A 16,336-nucleotide genomic window follows, 5' to 3' on the forward strand; every position below is an offset into this window, starting at 1 on the left:
TCATCATCGCGATATATCTCAAGACATGCCAGCCGATAGGAGTTGAAAGGGAATATGCTCTTTTCTGTAAATTTGTCGGCAACAATACGTGCCATGTACCGAGAACTGCGCCATACAGGTCATTCATGACTCGCCGAGAAGAATGAGGGCATGGTGGAGACAAGGACGCGAGGGTCGAGATTTAATAAATATGTTCATTTTTCCATGAATGATGGAAATGATGATCATTATTGAGCCGGCGGAATACTGGGTGGATGCCCTTTAAGGAAGATGAGAGGAGATAGTGTGGGATGGTGCAATTCTAGAGATAGTTGACAGCAAATAGTACAAGGTACCCCTCTCCACGATGATGGGACTGATGACAATCTCATCCATACTTTACTATCTACTATATGCTTCAGTGTGTAGTATCTGCTACTATATCTCCCGCCAGGATCTAAGGTCATACCGATTGGCATAATTGATTGAAGGATGCCATACAACACAAGTATAGATAATGTTGTATCTTAGCAATTAAATAGACGACGATAAATATGGAGAATTGCTGTAATCAAGTTCGAGGATTCTTTCAGAATGATTTGACGAAGGCTAAATAGTAGAATAATATTAAATAAATTATTTTGCTGCATACCAGGACACTGGACAGTGATCAAGGATGCAAGTACTTCATTGCCCTGCACTCTCCAAAGTCGCTCACCAGGCGTAACCTCACAAGGCGATAACCCGATTTTTGGTTCAAACGCCCACTTGAACGTTCACCGAGTGACTAGGTGTTCCATCGCTGTTCATGACGAAGAGCATGTAGTACCCAGGCTGAGCAATACCAGGCGTAGCAGGAATTTCGAAACTGTAGTGGTTGTCCCCAGTATCTTCCAACTGAACAGCTATTCTGCGTTGGTCGGTATTCACCGTGTGAGTGGTGGAACCATAGCGAATGAGTGACGCCAAGGGGTTTACCGGGCCATCGGTTGTGATTTCGACAATATCACCGGGCGTAATGGCACCAGTGGTGACAGTATTGATCTTGGGACGGTTGCGGAGAGATCCATCGGAATTCAACAGATAAGCAGGTGTGTAGATCTGACCATCAAAATGGTTGGCGTTGCAATCTCCGCACAGACCGCCACCACCAGTGAAGACAGTACCATCTTGCAGTAAGAGGGAGATGCTGTGGTACACTCGGACGATGGAGTTTTCCAGCAGCTTATCCCAGTTGCCTCCGTTCTCGCTCTCGGGATCGGGAGTGAACAGCTCTGGAATCATCTGAGGCTGGCTCTCATTGAATGGGAGTCCAACTACCTGGCCACCGTGGACAAATACCGAGCCATCAGGAAGAACGACAGATGTGTGGAAAGTTCGCTTGTAGTTCATTCCACCACCTGCGTATGGAAGGACAGAGACACTTTGGTTGACTTGATCAAGGGTGATGATGGCAGCATTGTCGGTAGCCTCAAGAGTCTCATACCACGGGGACCCACCACAGGTGAGAATCTTACCCTGCTCATACATAACCGCATTCCCGCACATGGCATCTTGATCACCAGTACGATTTCCAGCAGAAGCAGTGAAACCACCTGGCGATGAACCGAACCAGTTCATTTGCACACTGGGGCCGGCTTGGAAGATGGAACCGTCAGTCCAACCGAATAGCCAGGCGTGGTTGTCTTGTCTGTATGTCCGCTGGTCTTGGGTGAGCATCGCTGCCGACGATGCATTCGGGAGCGAGGTCCAGATATTGGTCTTAGGGTCAAAGACCTCCCCGTTCTTAACACCAACACCTCCCTGCCATGATCCACCGATCAAGAAAATGCGCCCGTCAGACAGGATCGAAGATGCTTGGTAACCGCGAGGGGTATTCAAAAATCCTCCCCTGAACCAGTCACGAACGGTGGTGTTATAGATACTGGTTTGGCCTGCATCGGCTCCGCCAGTAACGACAAACTTTCCTTCCGCATCAATTGAAGTGCCAGGGCAGAACATGTCATGCTGGGTGTTGGTAACAGCACGACGTGTGACCGACTGGGCCCCGCCGTTCCAGGTCGCGGTTTGTGTCTTGCCCCCCTTGCCGCCAGTAAAGATGTTGTAGCCCCAGGCGGACCAGGCGACCACCTCGCCAGAATGTGCGTCGACAGCACCTGCAACGGGGACCAGAGGAAAGTCAATTGTAGGACCCCAGGCTCCAAGAGAAGGATTCGGGGTAATGTAGTCGGTCTGGTAAATCCTGATATCTGCGATGGCGATTCCGTTTGGAGCAGGAGCTGACAGTCGGACATATTGGGCTTTTTGAGGTTGGAATGCCGAGAGCTTCTGGCTTTGATCCGGCCACCAAGTTCCATAGGCAACCAGGTTCCAGGTCTCATTATCAGCACTGACAAAAATTTGGTGTTCCTCAATGAGCGCAGCTTTCTGATCTTGCCTGGGAACCACAGTCAAGCCACTGACGCTGACATCTTTTGTTCCCAAATTGATGGTAATGGTTTGGGAAGTCGAGGTGTTGAGACTCTGCCAATAGGTTGCATTGTTGCCATCGAAGGCTTGGTTGCAGTTGTGACCACCCGAGGTGGAGGTGCATTCAGCGACCCAGTTGCTGCGAGGAACCTCACTGCCCTTTGGCAAGGGCTGTGAGAGTGACGGGACTTCGGTTCCGTCAATGTTCCGAGTGTCCGGTGTTGTTCCCTCTCTGTAAAGCTCCTCAAGCTCCGATATCTCGCGGGCTCTTACGGTCCCAAGGAGAAACACCGCCGCATGCCAGTCAAGTCTCATCTTGATATGCAAATGTGCTGTATGAAGTACCAACAGACAGAGACGAGCTGAATCTCACGGGCACTCGAGGCGAGGTCGGTGTAGTCAAGTGAGTAGACAGGAGCAACTCATGCTTTTAAAACAAATATTTTGAACACATGAAGCTCGACGAGACTTTCATGTAAACACACCAAGCATTTTCAACCTCCTGCCCAAGCATAACGAATTATGCAAGGGCCGTAATTGAGGCCTTTCATTGTAGAATTGGGAATGTCAATGTGAAGAAGTCACGTTCAACCGAAATCCAGAACCCAGAATGTACAGGGGAATATCACCTCCGTGTTTATCATCTCCGTGCTTATCATTGACTATAGAAGCAGGTAACACAAAGAAGGAATGCTTGCCTCAGGTATGCCCGCAAAGCGCCTGCAGAAATGAATCGGGTGAGATTGACTGGTGAAAAATGTCCAGTGTATTGGTAAAGGAATGGAATGTGCTCCACCCAATTAGTTAAGGTGCGCGGCCCGGAGCGAAGGGTTGGTGCAACGTCAACCCGGAAGTGGAAGAGAGGGAATGTAGTGGATCAAAATCATTATGTTTCGCCTAAGTCCACCAAGATGAATCTGAAAGCCAAAATAGGCTAACGGTTACCCGAATATCACTCGATATGGTCTGCTACCGTAGCGTGAGTATCATTATATTTGATTTACTTCGGCATTGCTCCCGGAAATGGAAATCCTGGGGCAAATATGGACTTAAATGCCACCTATTTGGATTCTATGTTGCAATCCAGTCCTTCGGCCAAACTTTCCAGATGTAATAAGCTGAGTTAAATTTAAAAGACGCACTGTATCATTGGTCTGTGGCTGCGTCCTGAAACCAGAGATTGGACGGTCGTAGCTGCCGAAATCCTCGGCAACGGTAGAGACTGTCTTTGCCTGAACGACTTTTTCGCGACACAATGCCATCTTCTCATGAATAGGGTACTTTGTGTATAATCCATGCTCTCTATTGTAGGACTAAACGGGGTCTTGAGAAATACGGCGGCTTTGTTCTGGAATGACTTGCCGGATCGGCAATAGAGTAGGAACGCACCAGAGAAGGACTGGAAATTAAAACCGAGATAGCATTAGGTCCTGAGGTACAGAAGAATGCCCCACAGTTACATCGGTTTCAATTGATTTGATCATACACACAGTTACACGTTTTTCAGCCAATTGGATACATGATAGACGCTGGTTGCAGATGTCGCCCCACATACATCAAGCTATAAAAAGTGCCTCCATGGCTATTGAAATCGTCCGCTATCATACAATTCTTCCAGAAAATAAATTCAAGAAATCACCACCCGCAGAAATGGGCTCCATCTCCGAGTTTGACTTGGACAACATCCAGGGAGATATCTGGTCAGTTCCATGATTTGGCAATTGTCATGAACATTAGTGCTGACCTTGATTTAGGCCTGGCTTGTCAAAACGATATGAGAAGTTCATCTTTTTCACCATTCAAAACCCTGCTCTTTTCAAACCTGGACTGCAGAAGCTCGCCGATGAAGAGATTACTTCTTCCAACAAAGCCCTCCTGGATCGGTGTGCCATTCAGAAGGTTAACGAAGCCAAGAAAGCCGATCGCAAAAAGCCACTGTCGGGATCGGGTCTTCTGGGAGTCGCTGGAGGGTTTATAAACCTGGGGGTTGACATGCTCACTGCCCTACACGATGCTCTCCCAGAGCATGGTCATATTCCAAAAGCTAAAGGATCCGACGATGCCAGTATAGCCGGTGTTAACATATCCTTCACCAATAGGGGTATGGCCAAGGTGATTCTGCTTCCTTTTGTTTGAAGCATCTGACACCAAATCTAATCTTTTCATCTCCCTTAGTTGAGCAGTGAAAAGTTCAAAGATGACCCGTTCATCAAGGGCATGTTCCACGACATGGTGAACGAAGGCAGAGACGAAGCTGACCATTGGATTGCTGAATTCACGCAAGACCAAGTTGATGGAGTGGTGCTCGTGTGTGGCACCCAAGACGCCGTCGAAAAAAAAAGACATGATCTCCTCAACAATTACCTGAGCAAGTCCAAAGGCGTCGTTGTTGTCAAGGAATTGGAGGGTAAGGAAAGACCTGGAAAAATGAAGGGGCATGAGCAGTAAGTTCCTGACTATTGCTATTGAGAAAATTTCTAAGCCATTCCAGCTTTGGGTTCTTGGATGGAATCTCGCAGCCGCTCATCAAGGGCCTCGATGATGCAACTGCTGAGCTTCGCGGGTCTCGCAAGCACTTGACTCGTCCCGGGTATGTAAAACCACTGCCAAACGAAAATTTCCCCAATACTAACATATCACAGAATCATCCTATTTGGACACGATGGAGAGATGGACGACAATCCAGATTTGAAGCATCCCGCTTGGGCCAAAGACGGCAGCATTCTGGTCGTTCGAAAGATCAAACAATTGGTGCCCGAGTGGAACAAGTATACAACCCCACTACTCTTAATATGAACCACGAACTAATTTTTATTGATAGGTTCGTAGAATCAGAGGCCCCAAAGCTCAACTTCACCCCGGGGCAATTTGGCGCTAGACTCGTCGGACGCTGGCAAAGCGGTAAGCTGCAAACTGTAGCAACTCTCATGCATACGATCAGGACTAACAGATATGTTAGGAGCACCTGTTGAGTTGTATCCCAACGAGGACCCTGTTCCGAAGTATGCCGATGATGACCCAGAGAAGAAAATCATCGCAACATGGAATGACTTCGACTATCCCACGAAGAGCCAGGTCAACTGCCCATTTGCATCCCACATGCGTAAGACTAAGCCCCGAGCTGTGGTCGACAATGATGACAAGTTCGACATTATGCGTCGCGGTATCCCATACGGAGAGGAGCTCCGTAATGATGAGGCTACTGAAACCAAATTGGATCGTGGTCTCATGTTCCTTTGCTACCAAACCAGCCTTTCTAATGGGTTTCAGTTCATTCGGAACCGTAAGTTACCCCTTGTTTTCTGACATAAATCATGCCACTGACATTTAATCTCCAAGGCTGGATCAATCCTGATACTTTCCCTTTCGGCAAGACTGATTACACTGGTGGTATCAATCCTGGACAGGATCCCGTTGTTGGCCAGTCAGTCAAGGGTGCGATTGAAGATGACGATAAACTCTTGAACACGAGTATCTATGATGGTAATGGCCAGCACAATCAGGTCACTTTCCAGCCTTTCATCGAGTCCCATGGAGGTGACTACTTTTTCACTCCGTCGTTGAAACTTCTCCGAGAACTCTCTGTGGCCCCAGCCGTTTAGCTGATTATCCATGTTGGACTTTCCAATGGAATCAATGAATCTTATCTTACGGTGTGTCTGGTGAGATTGTTGGAGGAGGAGCTGAGGCTGTTTGAAGAAGAGATTCAAATGCTCGCTGAAGGGCCGTTTTAACATGTAAAGGTTTAATTGGGTATCCGCCGAGCAAGTATGTTAGTTCTTTTTTTTTTCTTCTCATTTATTAATTGACGCTTTCACCTTCTTAATGGGACACTTTAAACGCGGAAACGTAACACTAGAATCCCTTGCAGCCCTTTTCCTGCGACACCTGATTTTGTTATCTCGAGATACTCTAATCTGCCGGCCAAATTATTGCGACCACTTTATCTTTCTTGGCATTCTGACATTAAGCTTAACATTCCACATGTGCATGTGGATTTATGTAGCTCTAGCGGGACTTGGCAGTGTCTCAAGGGATTGAATTTATCCATCCCGCAGCAAGCATTACGGCCAAAACTTTGACGAACACAACTAGTGCCTAAGGCCATTATGACGCAACCTGAATACATTGATTACCTTCCGCCTTTAATGCACGGCGAGTCTGTCTAAAATCTCGTTCATGTTATCATTATTGAGTAAACATTGATCTCGGTCTATCACATGTGGTCCATGTGCATCTACAATTTTAAGACCCCAAATAAACGCCAGAGGAATTTAGGGGAAATAGTTCTCATGTACTAAATTTAAGGAAGACACGCCGTCATTCCAACGGAGCCCTCAGATAGATTGTCCTTCCGGGTCTTAAACAGACCCGCTTGGGCCGAACGGGTCCTCCCGAGAGTTAGAAGTGGGGCCTGCCGTCCAGGGCTGATCATAGTACAGAGTACACCTTAATTCAATTTACTATGCCGTGTGACGTGGGCGGCACTCCGTATTCATTTTCACATTCTGCTAATATTGTATTATTCCTTGATCACTAAGTTCTTATGCCGTTCCCAGAGATCCTTCTTCGGACGGCTACTAATATCAAATGCATGCCTATATGGCGGACCTCATGCGACGCAAAGAAAAGAATGTACGAGATCCGGTCGACATAGATCGTTTAAGAGCCCAGCTTATCGTAAGGTGAAGGCTTGACTTCCAGATGAGCATTGCGAGGACAGCCCCTTACGACAGACATCTATCGAAATGACCGCCATGCTTACTCAGCGACAACAACGTTGCCCTACTAGGCTAGGCGGGGTAAGACTCCCACATTTGAGAAAGGACATCGGTTGAACAGTTCGCTTTCTGCGCGACATACCACGGAAATGTCTTGCAAGCACCTGCAAAGGTATTCCTTCGCGGACCCTGAATATGCTCAAGAGTTGATCCGCGGAATGGAAGCCTGGCTACGAGGCAACGAGCGCGACCTAGACGGGGTCCCAGGTGACGTGAAAACGGTCTGGACCGAACAAATTGATACCTCCACCCTGAGGCTTCGTCGACTTATTTACACCGGTGTACGTGACTTGACAACCATTTTGATGACCCGGTTGACAAAAAGCAATCCTAGCGTGGGGAATATACAATCATTCGTACCACCAAAGCAGCGAAAACACCCCAGAACCTCCTACATGCCTTTTACATAACGCTGATTGTCGATGAAGATAGTCCCAGGCAGATAGTTGCGAACGACATCATGGAGAGTGGGCAGGCAATCTGGATCGAAAGCCCAGTTCCGCTATGGCGCAACGTCACGTTTCTCGTGGTCAAGATACCTAGCAACCTTCTCATGGTCAAGCCTTCCAGTATCCTTCTTGTGGAACCGGAAGAAGCGTTTTTTAAACACCAAATCGAATGGTATCGCAGAGTTTTAGAAAGAAATTACCGAGCTCCAATATACGTGTGTCCAAAGTGCCGCAAACCATGTTCCGACACTTCTAAGTTATACGCGCATTTTAGAGACACTATGGGGCACTATGACTGGGCTTGCTTTAATTCACGTGATGCCAATTATAACCGGGAAAAGTGTTGGGAAGTTCTGAGGGAATTCTTAAAATGGGATATTCCCGACAATGATGATATAAGGCATGGAAAATGTTTTGACTTGGAATGGCTCATAGAAAACACATTCCAGCAGCCATCCAAGGAAGAGGTTGACCAAAAAGCGTTTTTACAACACCAAATCAATTGGTATCAACAAATTTTGAGAAACTTCCACAAAGGGGGAACACACGTCTGTCCAAAGTGCCATCAAATATATGCCAGCACGTCAAGGTTATACGACCATTTCGAAGGAACCCCGGAACACGAAGTCTGGGCTTGCTATAGGGGAGGTGGCAGGATCATCGAAGCTCTAAGGGAGTTCTTACAATGGAATATTCCCGATAATGAAGTTCCAAGCAATGGAAACTGCTTCAAATTGGAATGGGTCATAGAAAACACATTTCAGCGTATGTTTGACTCTCTAATATATGCGTTTGGTGAATACCTGGCTTATCAGAGACCTCTAATACCAGCCCTAGTAAGAGAATCTTCTTTGACAAAAAGATTGCGAAGAACAAAGGAAACAGTCGATGCATGTAAGTTTCATGTCTGTGTCTTGTACTTTCTCAAGGACTTTGCACTAATATCTAAAACTTTTTCCTCGAAAGGGTGTGCCAGTCTAACAGATTATTCAGTACCGACCCAGGAGAGCGATCTTGGAAATAATAGCTAGTGACTACACTGAGATTGAAGGCGGGAAGTGCAGATTCCCGAGCTGGGTGAACTAGAATTTTTTAGCCCCTGCGCAAATGTGACCATGTCTCTCCTTGAACTCCTGGATCTTGAGGGGTCTGCCTTGATCAAAAGTGTATTCTGTCGTTTCCGCGTTGATATAGATGCTATATTATCTGCTTGGGTATAGAGATTGTTGACAAGCAGTGAATTTGTTTTCATCTTTCGCAGGCTTTATACTAGTAGCACATAGTTTTCATATATCTGAGATAGAAGTGTAGGCAGACCCGTGCCAAATCAATCCATTAGAGTGTCCTCGGCAGGAGTAGAATCTCTTTCGTGAACCGCACTCCGTTATTACAGATGAGAAGATGCAGCAGATCTACTGCACATACGTCTCTGCGGCCCTGAGTGGTTTTCTTGCCGTTGACTGGATCCAGAGGCAGGACTTTCCAAGACGATGAATACGCCTTTCCTTGCTCATCTTCTGTTTTCTGCTCAGGCCATGTACTAATGGTGGAGGGATCGTACCCCGAATCCTGAAGGTGGAATAATCGGAGGATTTGCTGCCTAATTTCTGTTTTTCCCGAAAGAAACTGGGATGAACTTTTGGCCTAAGCACGAGTATGATGACAGCGGTAATGGAAAAGGCAACAAGGTCGTTCACGGGTAGTTTATAGGAGAGCGAAGAGTTAGTTTAGTTGCTTGTGTGAGCTCCGATGCGGGAATTTGGGAAGAAGACTGTGGAGACTTTGACACAGAAGACTCAAAGAGATGTCCTATGAGTTTAGGGAGTTGAAGGAAGCTTGGAGGTAAAAAGCAAAAGAAATTTGCTGCAGCGCCCCAAATGATGTCCAAATCACGTCCTCAGGCCATTTCAGGCCATTTATTCCATGTTTGCCTCCCCCCCCACCAGATGTTTGTCTCGCTTATCCCTGAATCTCCTCGTTCCCTGGACTATAAATACCGCGAACTTCTAACTCTTTCTTTTCTTCCTTCCATGTGGGCTTTGGCTTTCTCTCTGTTAATTTTGGATTTTGGGTTTTGGCTCTATCCTCGTGAAATACTTGCTTGTTGAGTTCATCTCCTTGTGAGAAATTCCTTTGATATTCCAATGGCTGCTGTGTTTTCCTTATCTTTTCCCTTCGGTCCTTCGTGGCTATGCGTCCTTTGTTGTGACAGGATATGATGATACCTGCGTTTCGTCTGCTGTTTACAGCGCGCGCGGTCTGACTGAAAACAACAATTGCCCCTTCCAACTGAGATCTCCGAGTCTTGCTTCTTTTTGAAAACAGGATGGTGACGAGATTTTCAACCTCCTCCACCTCTACACCTTCACACCTTCACACTGGACTTCAACTTTGGACTTTGTACTTTAGCTCCTTTTCTTAGTGATTTAGCAAATATATTTTGGATTCCTGTATTCCAAAGATGCTCATACTACGTACACGTCCCCAAGTAATAGAACCTGTCATGCCAATCTTAATGAGTTTCTTTTAATGATCTCGCGGCTTCCTAACGTGTGCTTGATCTCTTCTGGGTGAAGCCAGGAGTGGAGGCCACTACCATAGTCACAACCGCTACCAGCCCCACACTTTTCTATGCGCGTTGAACCATTGGAAAAACAAAGGCAAAGACCCATGCCTCCACCCCGGGGGCTATTCCTTTCTGGGCTTCGGCTCGGCCATGATGTTAAATTGGAAAGAATATGCAACTGGAGATCATAGTATGGAGTTAAATTGAACTATGGCTACTCGAAATAGACATTTCCCTTCGATCCACTACCACAAGTCTCACTGAATACCAGATAAAGCTACAGGAACGAAGCAAGGTAAAATAGAAAATCGCAAATCAAAAGCAGGGAAAATCAAGAACACTGCCATCCTAGTCACGAGTCTTGGAATACGTAGGCGTGGGAGGATCAGCATCGTCAGAGTCAAAGTCAGTTTCACAGATACGGGGGAACGGGTCTTCGCCGAGATTCTCGCGGTATGCATCAAGCAGCACGTTCTGGATGTTCTTAGGCTGCATGTAAATCCCCTTTGAAAGGATATCCTTCAGGTGCTCGATGACCGCAATAATTCGGTCTCGCTCCGTGAGTCTCTTCAGTACAACATTGGCCTCTGGAGTGTCAAGCTCCTTTTCAATTTTCGCGGCTTCTGAGACCAATTCCATGATATGTTTTAGTTCTTGTGCAATTGGATGGTCTGGATTGAGACTGATTGCTTCATGGAGTTGGAAGGAAACTTTGCGTCTCTTAGTCGATGGACAGGAGGAAGCTGACTCCCATAGGGCTGACGCTTTGCGCTTCATAGCCGACTTTCGGGTATTTGGATTCGGTGTATCACTCCCTTGTTCCTCGATGTGTGTGACTTCCTTCGCGAAGGAGGGGCCTTTACCCTTCTCAGAAGCCTTGGACTTGGCTTCTTCCGGGGCCTGAGCTACTGGTCTTCCTTTGCCGGGAGTCTTTTTGGGAGTAGGCGTGGTAGCCGATGCTGAGGCCTTGGATTTAGCGGGCTCTTCATCGTCTTCGGGTGCATCCGATAAATCAGAGCTGCTCCCAGTCGTGGCGGGAGTCCATGTTTTGACAGCGGCTCTGGACTTGGCTGATTTGGGCGCCTGTGTTGCGGCTTTGCGTTTTGAAGTGGCCTCTTTTGGCGCAGGCTCGGGCTTCGACATTGAGGTCTTGCATTTGGCGGACTTTCCGCCCTCGCTAAGCGTGTCCGCTGAGCCAGAGTTCCAATCTTCAGTGGCATTAGACATGAAGTTGCCCTTGGCATGGCTAAAAGCCCTTGTCATGCCGGGCATTTCAACTTCTTCAGGTTTCTTGGCGACCATGTTCTTTGCAGTTGCTTCAAAATTTGCAGTTACTTTAGACTTTGTCAAGGCACCTGGCTTGGCTCGAAGTGGATGTTTGAGCGAGGCCTCGGGCTGTGCTATCTCTGGAGGTCGAATTATTTCCCGAGAATCTTCAAGTTCCTTCAACAAAGCTGACTTGCGCGATCTTCTAGTCGGCTGATTTTGAGTTGATCTGTTTGTCTTTGCTATCTCCGGAGGTTCAAGCTGTTCCTTGGATAAAGCTGGCTTGCGCAACGCTGGTTTACGCCATCCTTTCGGCTTACTTTGAGTGGACTCATCTTTCTCGGCAGACGGAAGGCTTTTAGTCGAGCCGGGAGTAATGGCAGCTTTTCCTTTCCCTTTTCCTTGCGATTTTGGTGTTTCTAAAGATTTGGAGCTTGTAGGATCTTCTTTCTGTACTGGAGCTTCCGATTTCGTGGTTTTTGGTTCTGGGAGAGCTTTCACCTTTCCCAGAATCTCGGGTGATGGAGGTTCCAGTTTGAGTGATGAGGTCACCGTAGTATGGGCCTGGACTTCCGTACTATCACTTCCCTGGAGGCTTGCTTTGGCCTCGGGAATGAAATTTGACATCTGGGCCTTCGCGAGTAGCTCAGAAGGTACCTGGGCATCGGTTGTGGTATCTTCTGGTTTCACCCCAATATTCGACTCCTGAACTGTAACGTTGGCTTTCATTCCAGAATTTCTCGCGGGATCAACTGTCTCCTGGGAGTCAGCTAAAACCTTTTTAGTGATGATTGGCTCCTCTGCAGGCACATAAACTTCCATTGAGGTGGTTTCGAGGGTGGCATTTAAAATCTGGGGCTCAGCAGGTAGCTTCGTTGGTACTTGAGCATCGCTTGCTTTCACCCTGATATTCAACTCCAGAGTTGGGACATTGATTTCCTTTCCAGATTCGTTGATGAGGTGGGACTCAGCTATAGGTTGCTCTGTTATAGTTGGTTCCTTTGCTGGGAAATCGGCCTCAATTGAACCAGTCTTGACCTTCGCCGGGAAGCTAAGCTGAGCATCCTGTTCTTCCTCGCCTAAAGGCTCAGTGGTGGAGTCATCGGGAGACATTCTTGAAGTCCAAATGGTATTGCAGGAGTGAATGATATTGGCTGAGTAGAATATGGTCAGTTTGATAGATACGGTCAACAAAAAAGTTCCTTTGTCTCACGGATCTATAACTTCGGGATCACTGCTTCACAGGACGAAATGTATCACAGTGGACCTTCAGAAGCCGGATTCGGCTGATCGAGCTGAGAGTAAAGCGAGTTTTGTGTCGAGTGAACTATCACGGAGGAGAATAATATCTTGAGAGAAGAAGTTGCGAAAAGGGAAGATGAATGATTGTTCAGATCAAAAAGTATTGAGGATGAAATGTAAACAGATGAAGAGATCACGTCCTTTTACCCAATTCATTTAATGGAAACTTCCGGTTCGATTTGTTTTGATTTTGTCGTCAACCATTTCTCTTTGCGTTCTTCAATCTTCTTCCTCTTTTCCTCACCTCCATCAACCCTCCCCATCATTCTTCCCTATCCTTTTCTTTTGATATCTCTGTACCGTTCTGTTTTCTTTCTGTCTTTGTATTGAGAAGTTTCAAATATGCAAGAAAATCAAAAGCCAGCCGGCAACTCGACTGGCTCTCGGAAGAGATTCCAAGCCAGCGACCAACGTGTTGAATCTTCCACAGAAAGAAAACCGCTTACCCATTCATCCACTCTGCTGAGTGGACTGGGTCTTGATTTGAAACCCTCATATCTCCAGCCTGGAAACGCCTTTGCCCTGATGAAGCCCATTGCCGCTAATGGAACCAAGCTGCCACGCAGAATCAGTGGTTAGTATCAGCAGTCACTGACTTCATTTCCCTGAATCTCCGAGGCTCAATTATGATGCTTTATTGATTGAAGCTGGCTAATCATTGCAATATTCTAGGTACCTCAGACACTATCCCCACCGACAACCTTCAACGTCCTCGAACCCTTCGGAAGATGTCGAGCCTCGACTACGATGAGGAACTCGCACTTCCCATGCCTAAACCTCGTCATATGAAACCTGACTCGGACAACATTCCAAATCCATTTGAAGATGATACCGAAAGATCCAATGTCATGAAGAAACGTTTCCCCACTGACCCTTTTGTTTCTACGGCACATGCTACACCTGAGCCAAGCAGCCTTCCAGATGGCCCCGATAGCAAGAAGAAATCACGGTTCGAGATGATCAAGTCAAAGCTCAGCTTCAAGGACTTGCGAAAGGAAATCAACAAGGAAGATCCGGCTTTTCATTCCCCCATGCCACCGCCCCATGCCCTCAATGAAAGTTCTATTGCCACCTTGACATCAAACGAGGGAGCCAAAATGAAAGCTAAGATGCAACCACCTACAATGGTACGATCTACCACCTCCAGAACCCTGCACCACTCTAACAAGAAGCTTCCTTTGCCTTCTTCCGGAACATTCTCGAATGGACAAGTGCCCAAGACAACAATTGTCAGGGAGGGAAGTCGTCGTGTCAGCTCCATGGGGGATAGACCTCCGTCTTCCACGAGCCCCTTTGACATGAAAGTGGTATCAACCCCAGGACATTCCACCCCGACTCCAGTTGCCCCTGAAAGACGTCGGCCGGCGGTTGCCATCCCTACTTTTAACCCAACCAGCAAGCCTGTGTTGCTCAACACCGCATCCGTACCGAAGAATCCCGTGCCAGATGACTTGTCTCCTAATCTCAGAGATTTGACTGAGGGCGATGGAAAAGTCAAATACCTTCCAAAGACTTGGCTTGATGGGTCAATCCGCCCAGTCTCTGACGGCAACCCACAAACCCTTACCATCCTTCCCCCAACTTTCTATTCCGACCGTGACTCTCCTGTTGAGTCTCTCCCCAGCTACCTTCCGTCGCTCACAGAGCGTTTGGACAATCTGGATCTCTCGCACAAGAATGCTCTCAGTGAAGGCCAAAATTGCAGCACACCTATCCAAATCGATGAGATTTTAGACATGGTCAATTCCATTCAGCGCAAGGTAGATAGTGGAGCTATTAGTATGAACAGAAAGCTCGAAGAGCTTTACGCCTGGATTGGCGATCAACTCCATCATCAAATCCAGAACAGTGGGGACTTGAGCCGTACCAACTCCGATCTGGCCTCGAAGCAATCCCAGATCTCCCGGGAAATGATGAAGTTCCAACTTGATATACGCTTAGATATTGGCACTATGGAGCGACGGCTGAATATCTTTGAGAACAGGATTATTGATGAGATGCAACATGAAGTCCGCTCACTTGCCAGATCTTTCGATGAACTGAAACGAAAGACGGAGGCGATGATTGAAAAGCACTCCCTCAATGACAACCAGAGCTTTATCAATAAACAAGTGCTGAAGAACATGGAGATTGAACGAGAGATTGCATTCCTTAAGGCTCTCCAACAAAACTCGTCTTTGCAGCAGGAACTTGGTCCCTTCGCTGCTAAAAGAATCACTCCTCAGCGAAGCTTTTCTAGCAACGATAGTTGCGAACCCTTGATCAAGCCAGCCTTGCGCGCGCATCCTTCTTCCCCTGAAGCTGCTCTCTCCCTCTTCGAAAATGTTCCGACCACCCCCAAGCAGATTCTGGCTATGCCCAGACGTACTCTCGCCACTCCCAAAAACATTCGTACCACTCCCAAGGAATCAACTACAACCAAGGAATCCACCCCTAAGGGAGTCACCCCCACTCCCAAAGACATCCGTCTAAGTTCTGGATGTCACCCTCAAGTACTTTCAATGGTGGAGAATAAAGCCGGCGGTCTACTCCCACGCAGCGTCTCCATCACCGGAAAGCAATTCATGAAGGGAATCAAAGACATTGCTTCCATCGCGCCCGACACGAACACCGACCTGGGCAAACTAAAGAGCCACGAGGAATCTAAGAAATGGAATCTCTTCGGCATGCGCTCCCGCCGTCACCAGGACAGCAGCTCCAGCGGCAGCAGCGCCAAATTCTACTGGTCCCCACGCAACCGCCGTACCAAGGAAATTGAAGGAGAAGAAGCGACAACACGGTCACGCTCTTCCACTCCTCCCATTCCACCTATTCCTCGCAACTCTTGCGGTAACCATGTCCGCTCCATCGAACGCGTTCCTACTCCGTTCCCGGCTACCATGGTGGAACACATGCCTAATCAGTACTCGGCTAAGATGATCGATCCTGTGTTCTCGGTTCATCCTGCGCTGCGAAGCCAAATTCATGGCCCTCATGGTGCATCGGCTAGTTCTTACGAGACTGCTCATGAAACTGGGGTGGGGAATCTTGAGCAGACGATTGTGGATAGTGATCTTTCTGGTTTTACTGAGTCTCCCTGTCTGGGATCTGGTGATGTTGGTGGTAATGCTGGTTCGGCTGTAGATGTGACCCCCACGTTGAAGACGGGTGAGGTTGCAGTTGCGAATATGTCGCCGAGTACTATTGTTCATTGTGGTAGTGGGGATGATCAGAAGAATGTTGTTCTTGATGCCTTGCAGGATTGGGACCATGTCTCCGTTACTGAGACTAAGTCGACTTGATGAGGCTGGAGATACTATGTCTACACACTGTCGAGGATTACCTTGTATCTTCGTGACGTTTATCGACAGGGGGAGGGAGAGACATTGTGGTGTTGTGGTTTGTTTGACTGTGCTCAGAGTGGAGCTTATGAGATTGAGAAAATTCAGACGTGAACTCACGTTTAGTATCCGATCACGCATTCTAATGTGCAATATTCGTACCTATTAATTGTGAAGCCAAGGGACAGATATCCACAGAAATAT

At 47.4% G+C, this 16,336-nt stretch overlaps 4 protein-coding genes across 4 annotated transcripts; 2 read left to right on the plus strand and 2 right to left on the minus strand.

Moving 5' to 3' along the window:
* Positions 1–735: 735 nt before the first annotated feature.
* Positions 736–2,763, minus strand: N7520_007749 (uncharacterized protein; the record flags this gene model as incomplete). The annotated part of the gene is made up of 1 exon (XM_057141683.1): positions 736–2,763. The coding sequence occupies one exon, from the start codon at positions 2,761–2,763 to the stop codon at positions 736–738; it is 2,028 nt and encodes a 675-aa protein (XP_056995689.1).
* A 1,335-nt stretch (positions 2,764–4,098) lies between these two features.
* Positions 4,099–6,050, plus strand: N7520_007750 (uncharacterized protein; the record flags this gene model as incomplete). Its single annotated transcript, XM_057141684.1, has 8 exons — positions 4,099–4,148; positions 4,203–4,560; positions 4,624–4,892; positions 4,940–5,038; positions 5,091–5,216; positions 5,270–5,349; positions 5,408–5,731; positions 5,788–6,050. The coding sequence occupies 8 exons, from the start codon at positions 4,099–4,101 to the stop codon at positions 6,048–6,050; spliced, it is 1,569 nt and encodes a 522-aa protein (XP_056995690.1).
* A 4,542-nt stretch (positions 6,051–10,592) lies between these two features.
* On the minus strand, positions 10,593–12,623 carry N7520_007751 (uncharacterized protein; the record flags this gene model as incomplete). The annotated part of the gene is made up of 1 exon (XM_057141685.1): positions 10,593–12,623. One exon carries the CDS (start codon positions 12,621–12,623, stop codon positions 10,593–10,595), a length of 2,031 nt encoding a protein of 676 aa, XP_056995691.1.
* A 531-nt stretch (positions 12,624–13,154) lies between these two features.
* N7520_007752 (uncharacterized protein) lies at positions 13,155–16,093 on the plus strand (the record flags this gene model as incomplete). The annotated part of the gene is made up of 2 exons (XM_057141686.1): positions 13,155–13,386; positions 13,494–16,093. 2 exons carry the CDS (start codon positions 13,155–13,157, stop codon positions 16,091–16,093), a joined length of 2,832 nt encoding a protein of 943 aa, XP_056995692.1.
* Positions 16,094–16,336: the final 243 nt, after the last annotated feature.

This window comes from Penicillium odoratum, assembly GCF_028828045.1.
Source record: "Penicillium odoratum strain IBT 22623 chromosome Unknown utg000005l_segment0_segment0, whole genome shotgun sequence".
Taxonomy (NCBI): Eukaryota; Fungi; Ascomycota; class Eurotiomycetes; order Eurotiales; family Aspergillaceae; genus Penicillium; species Penicillium odoratum.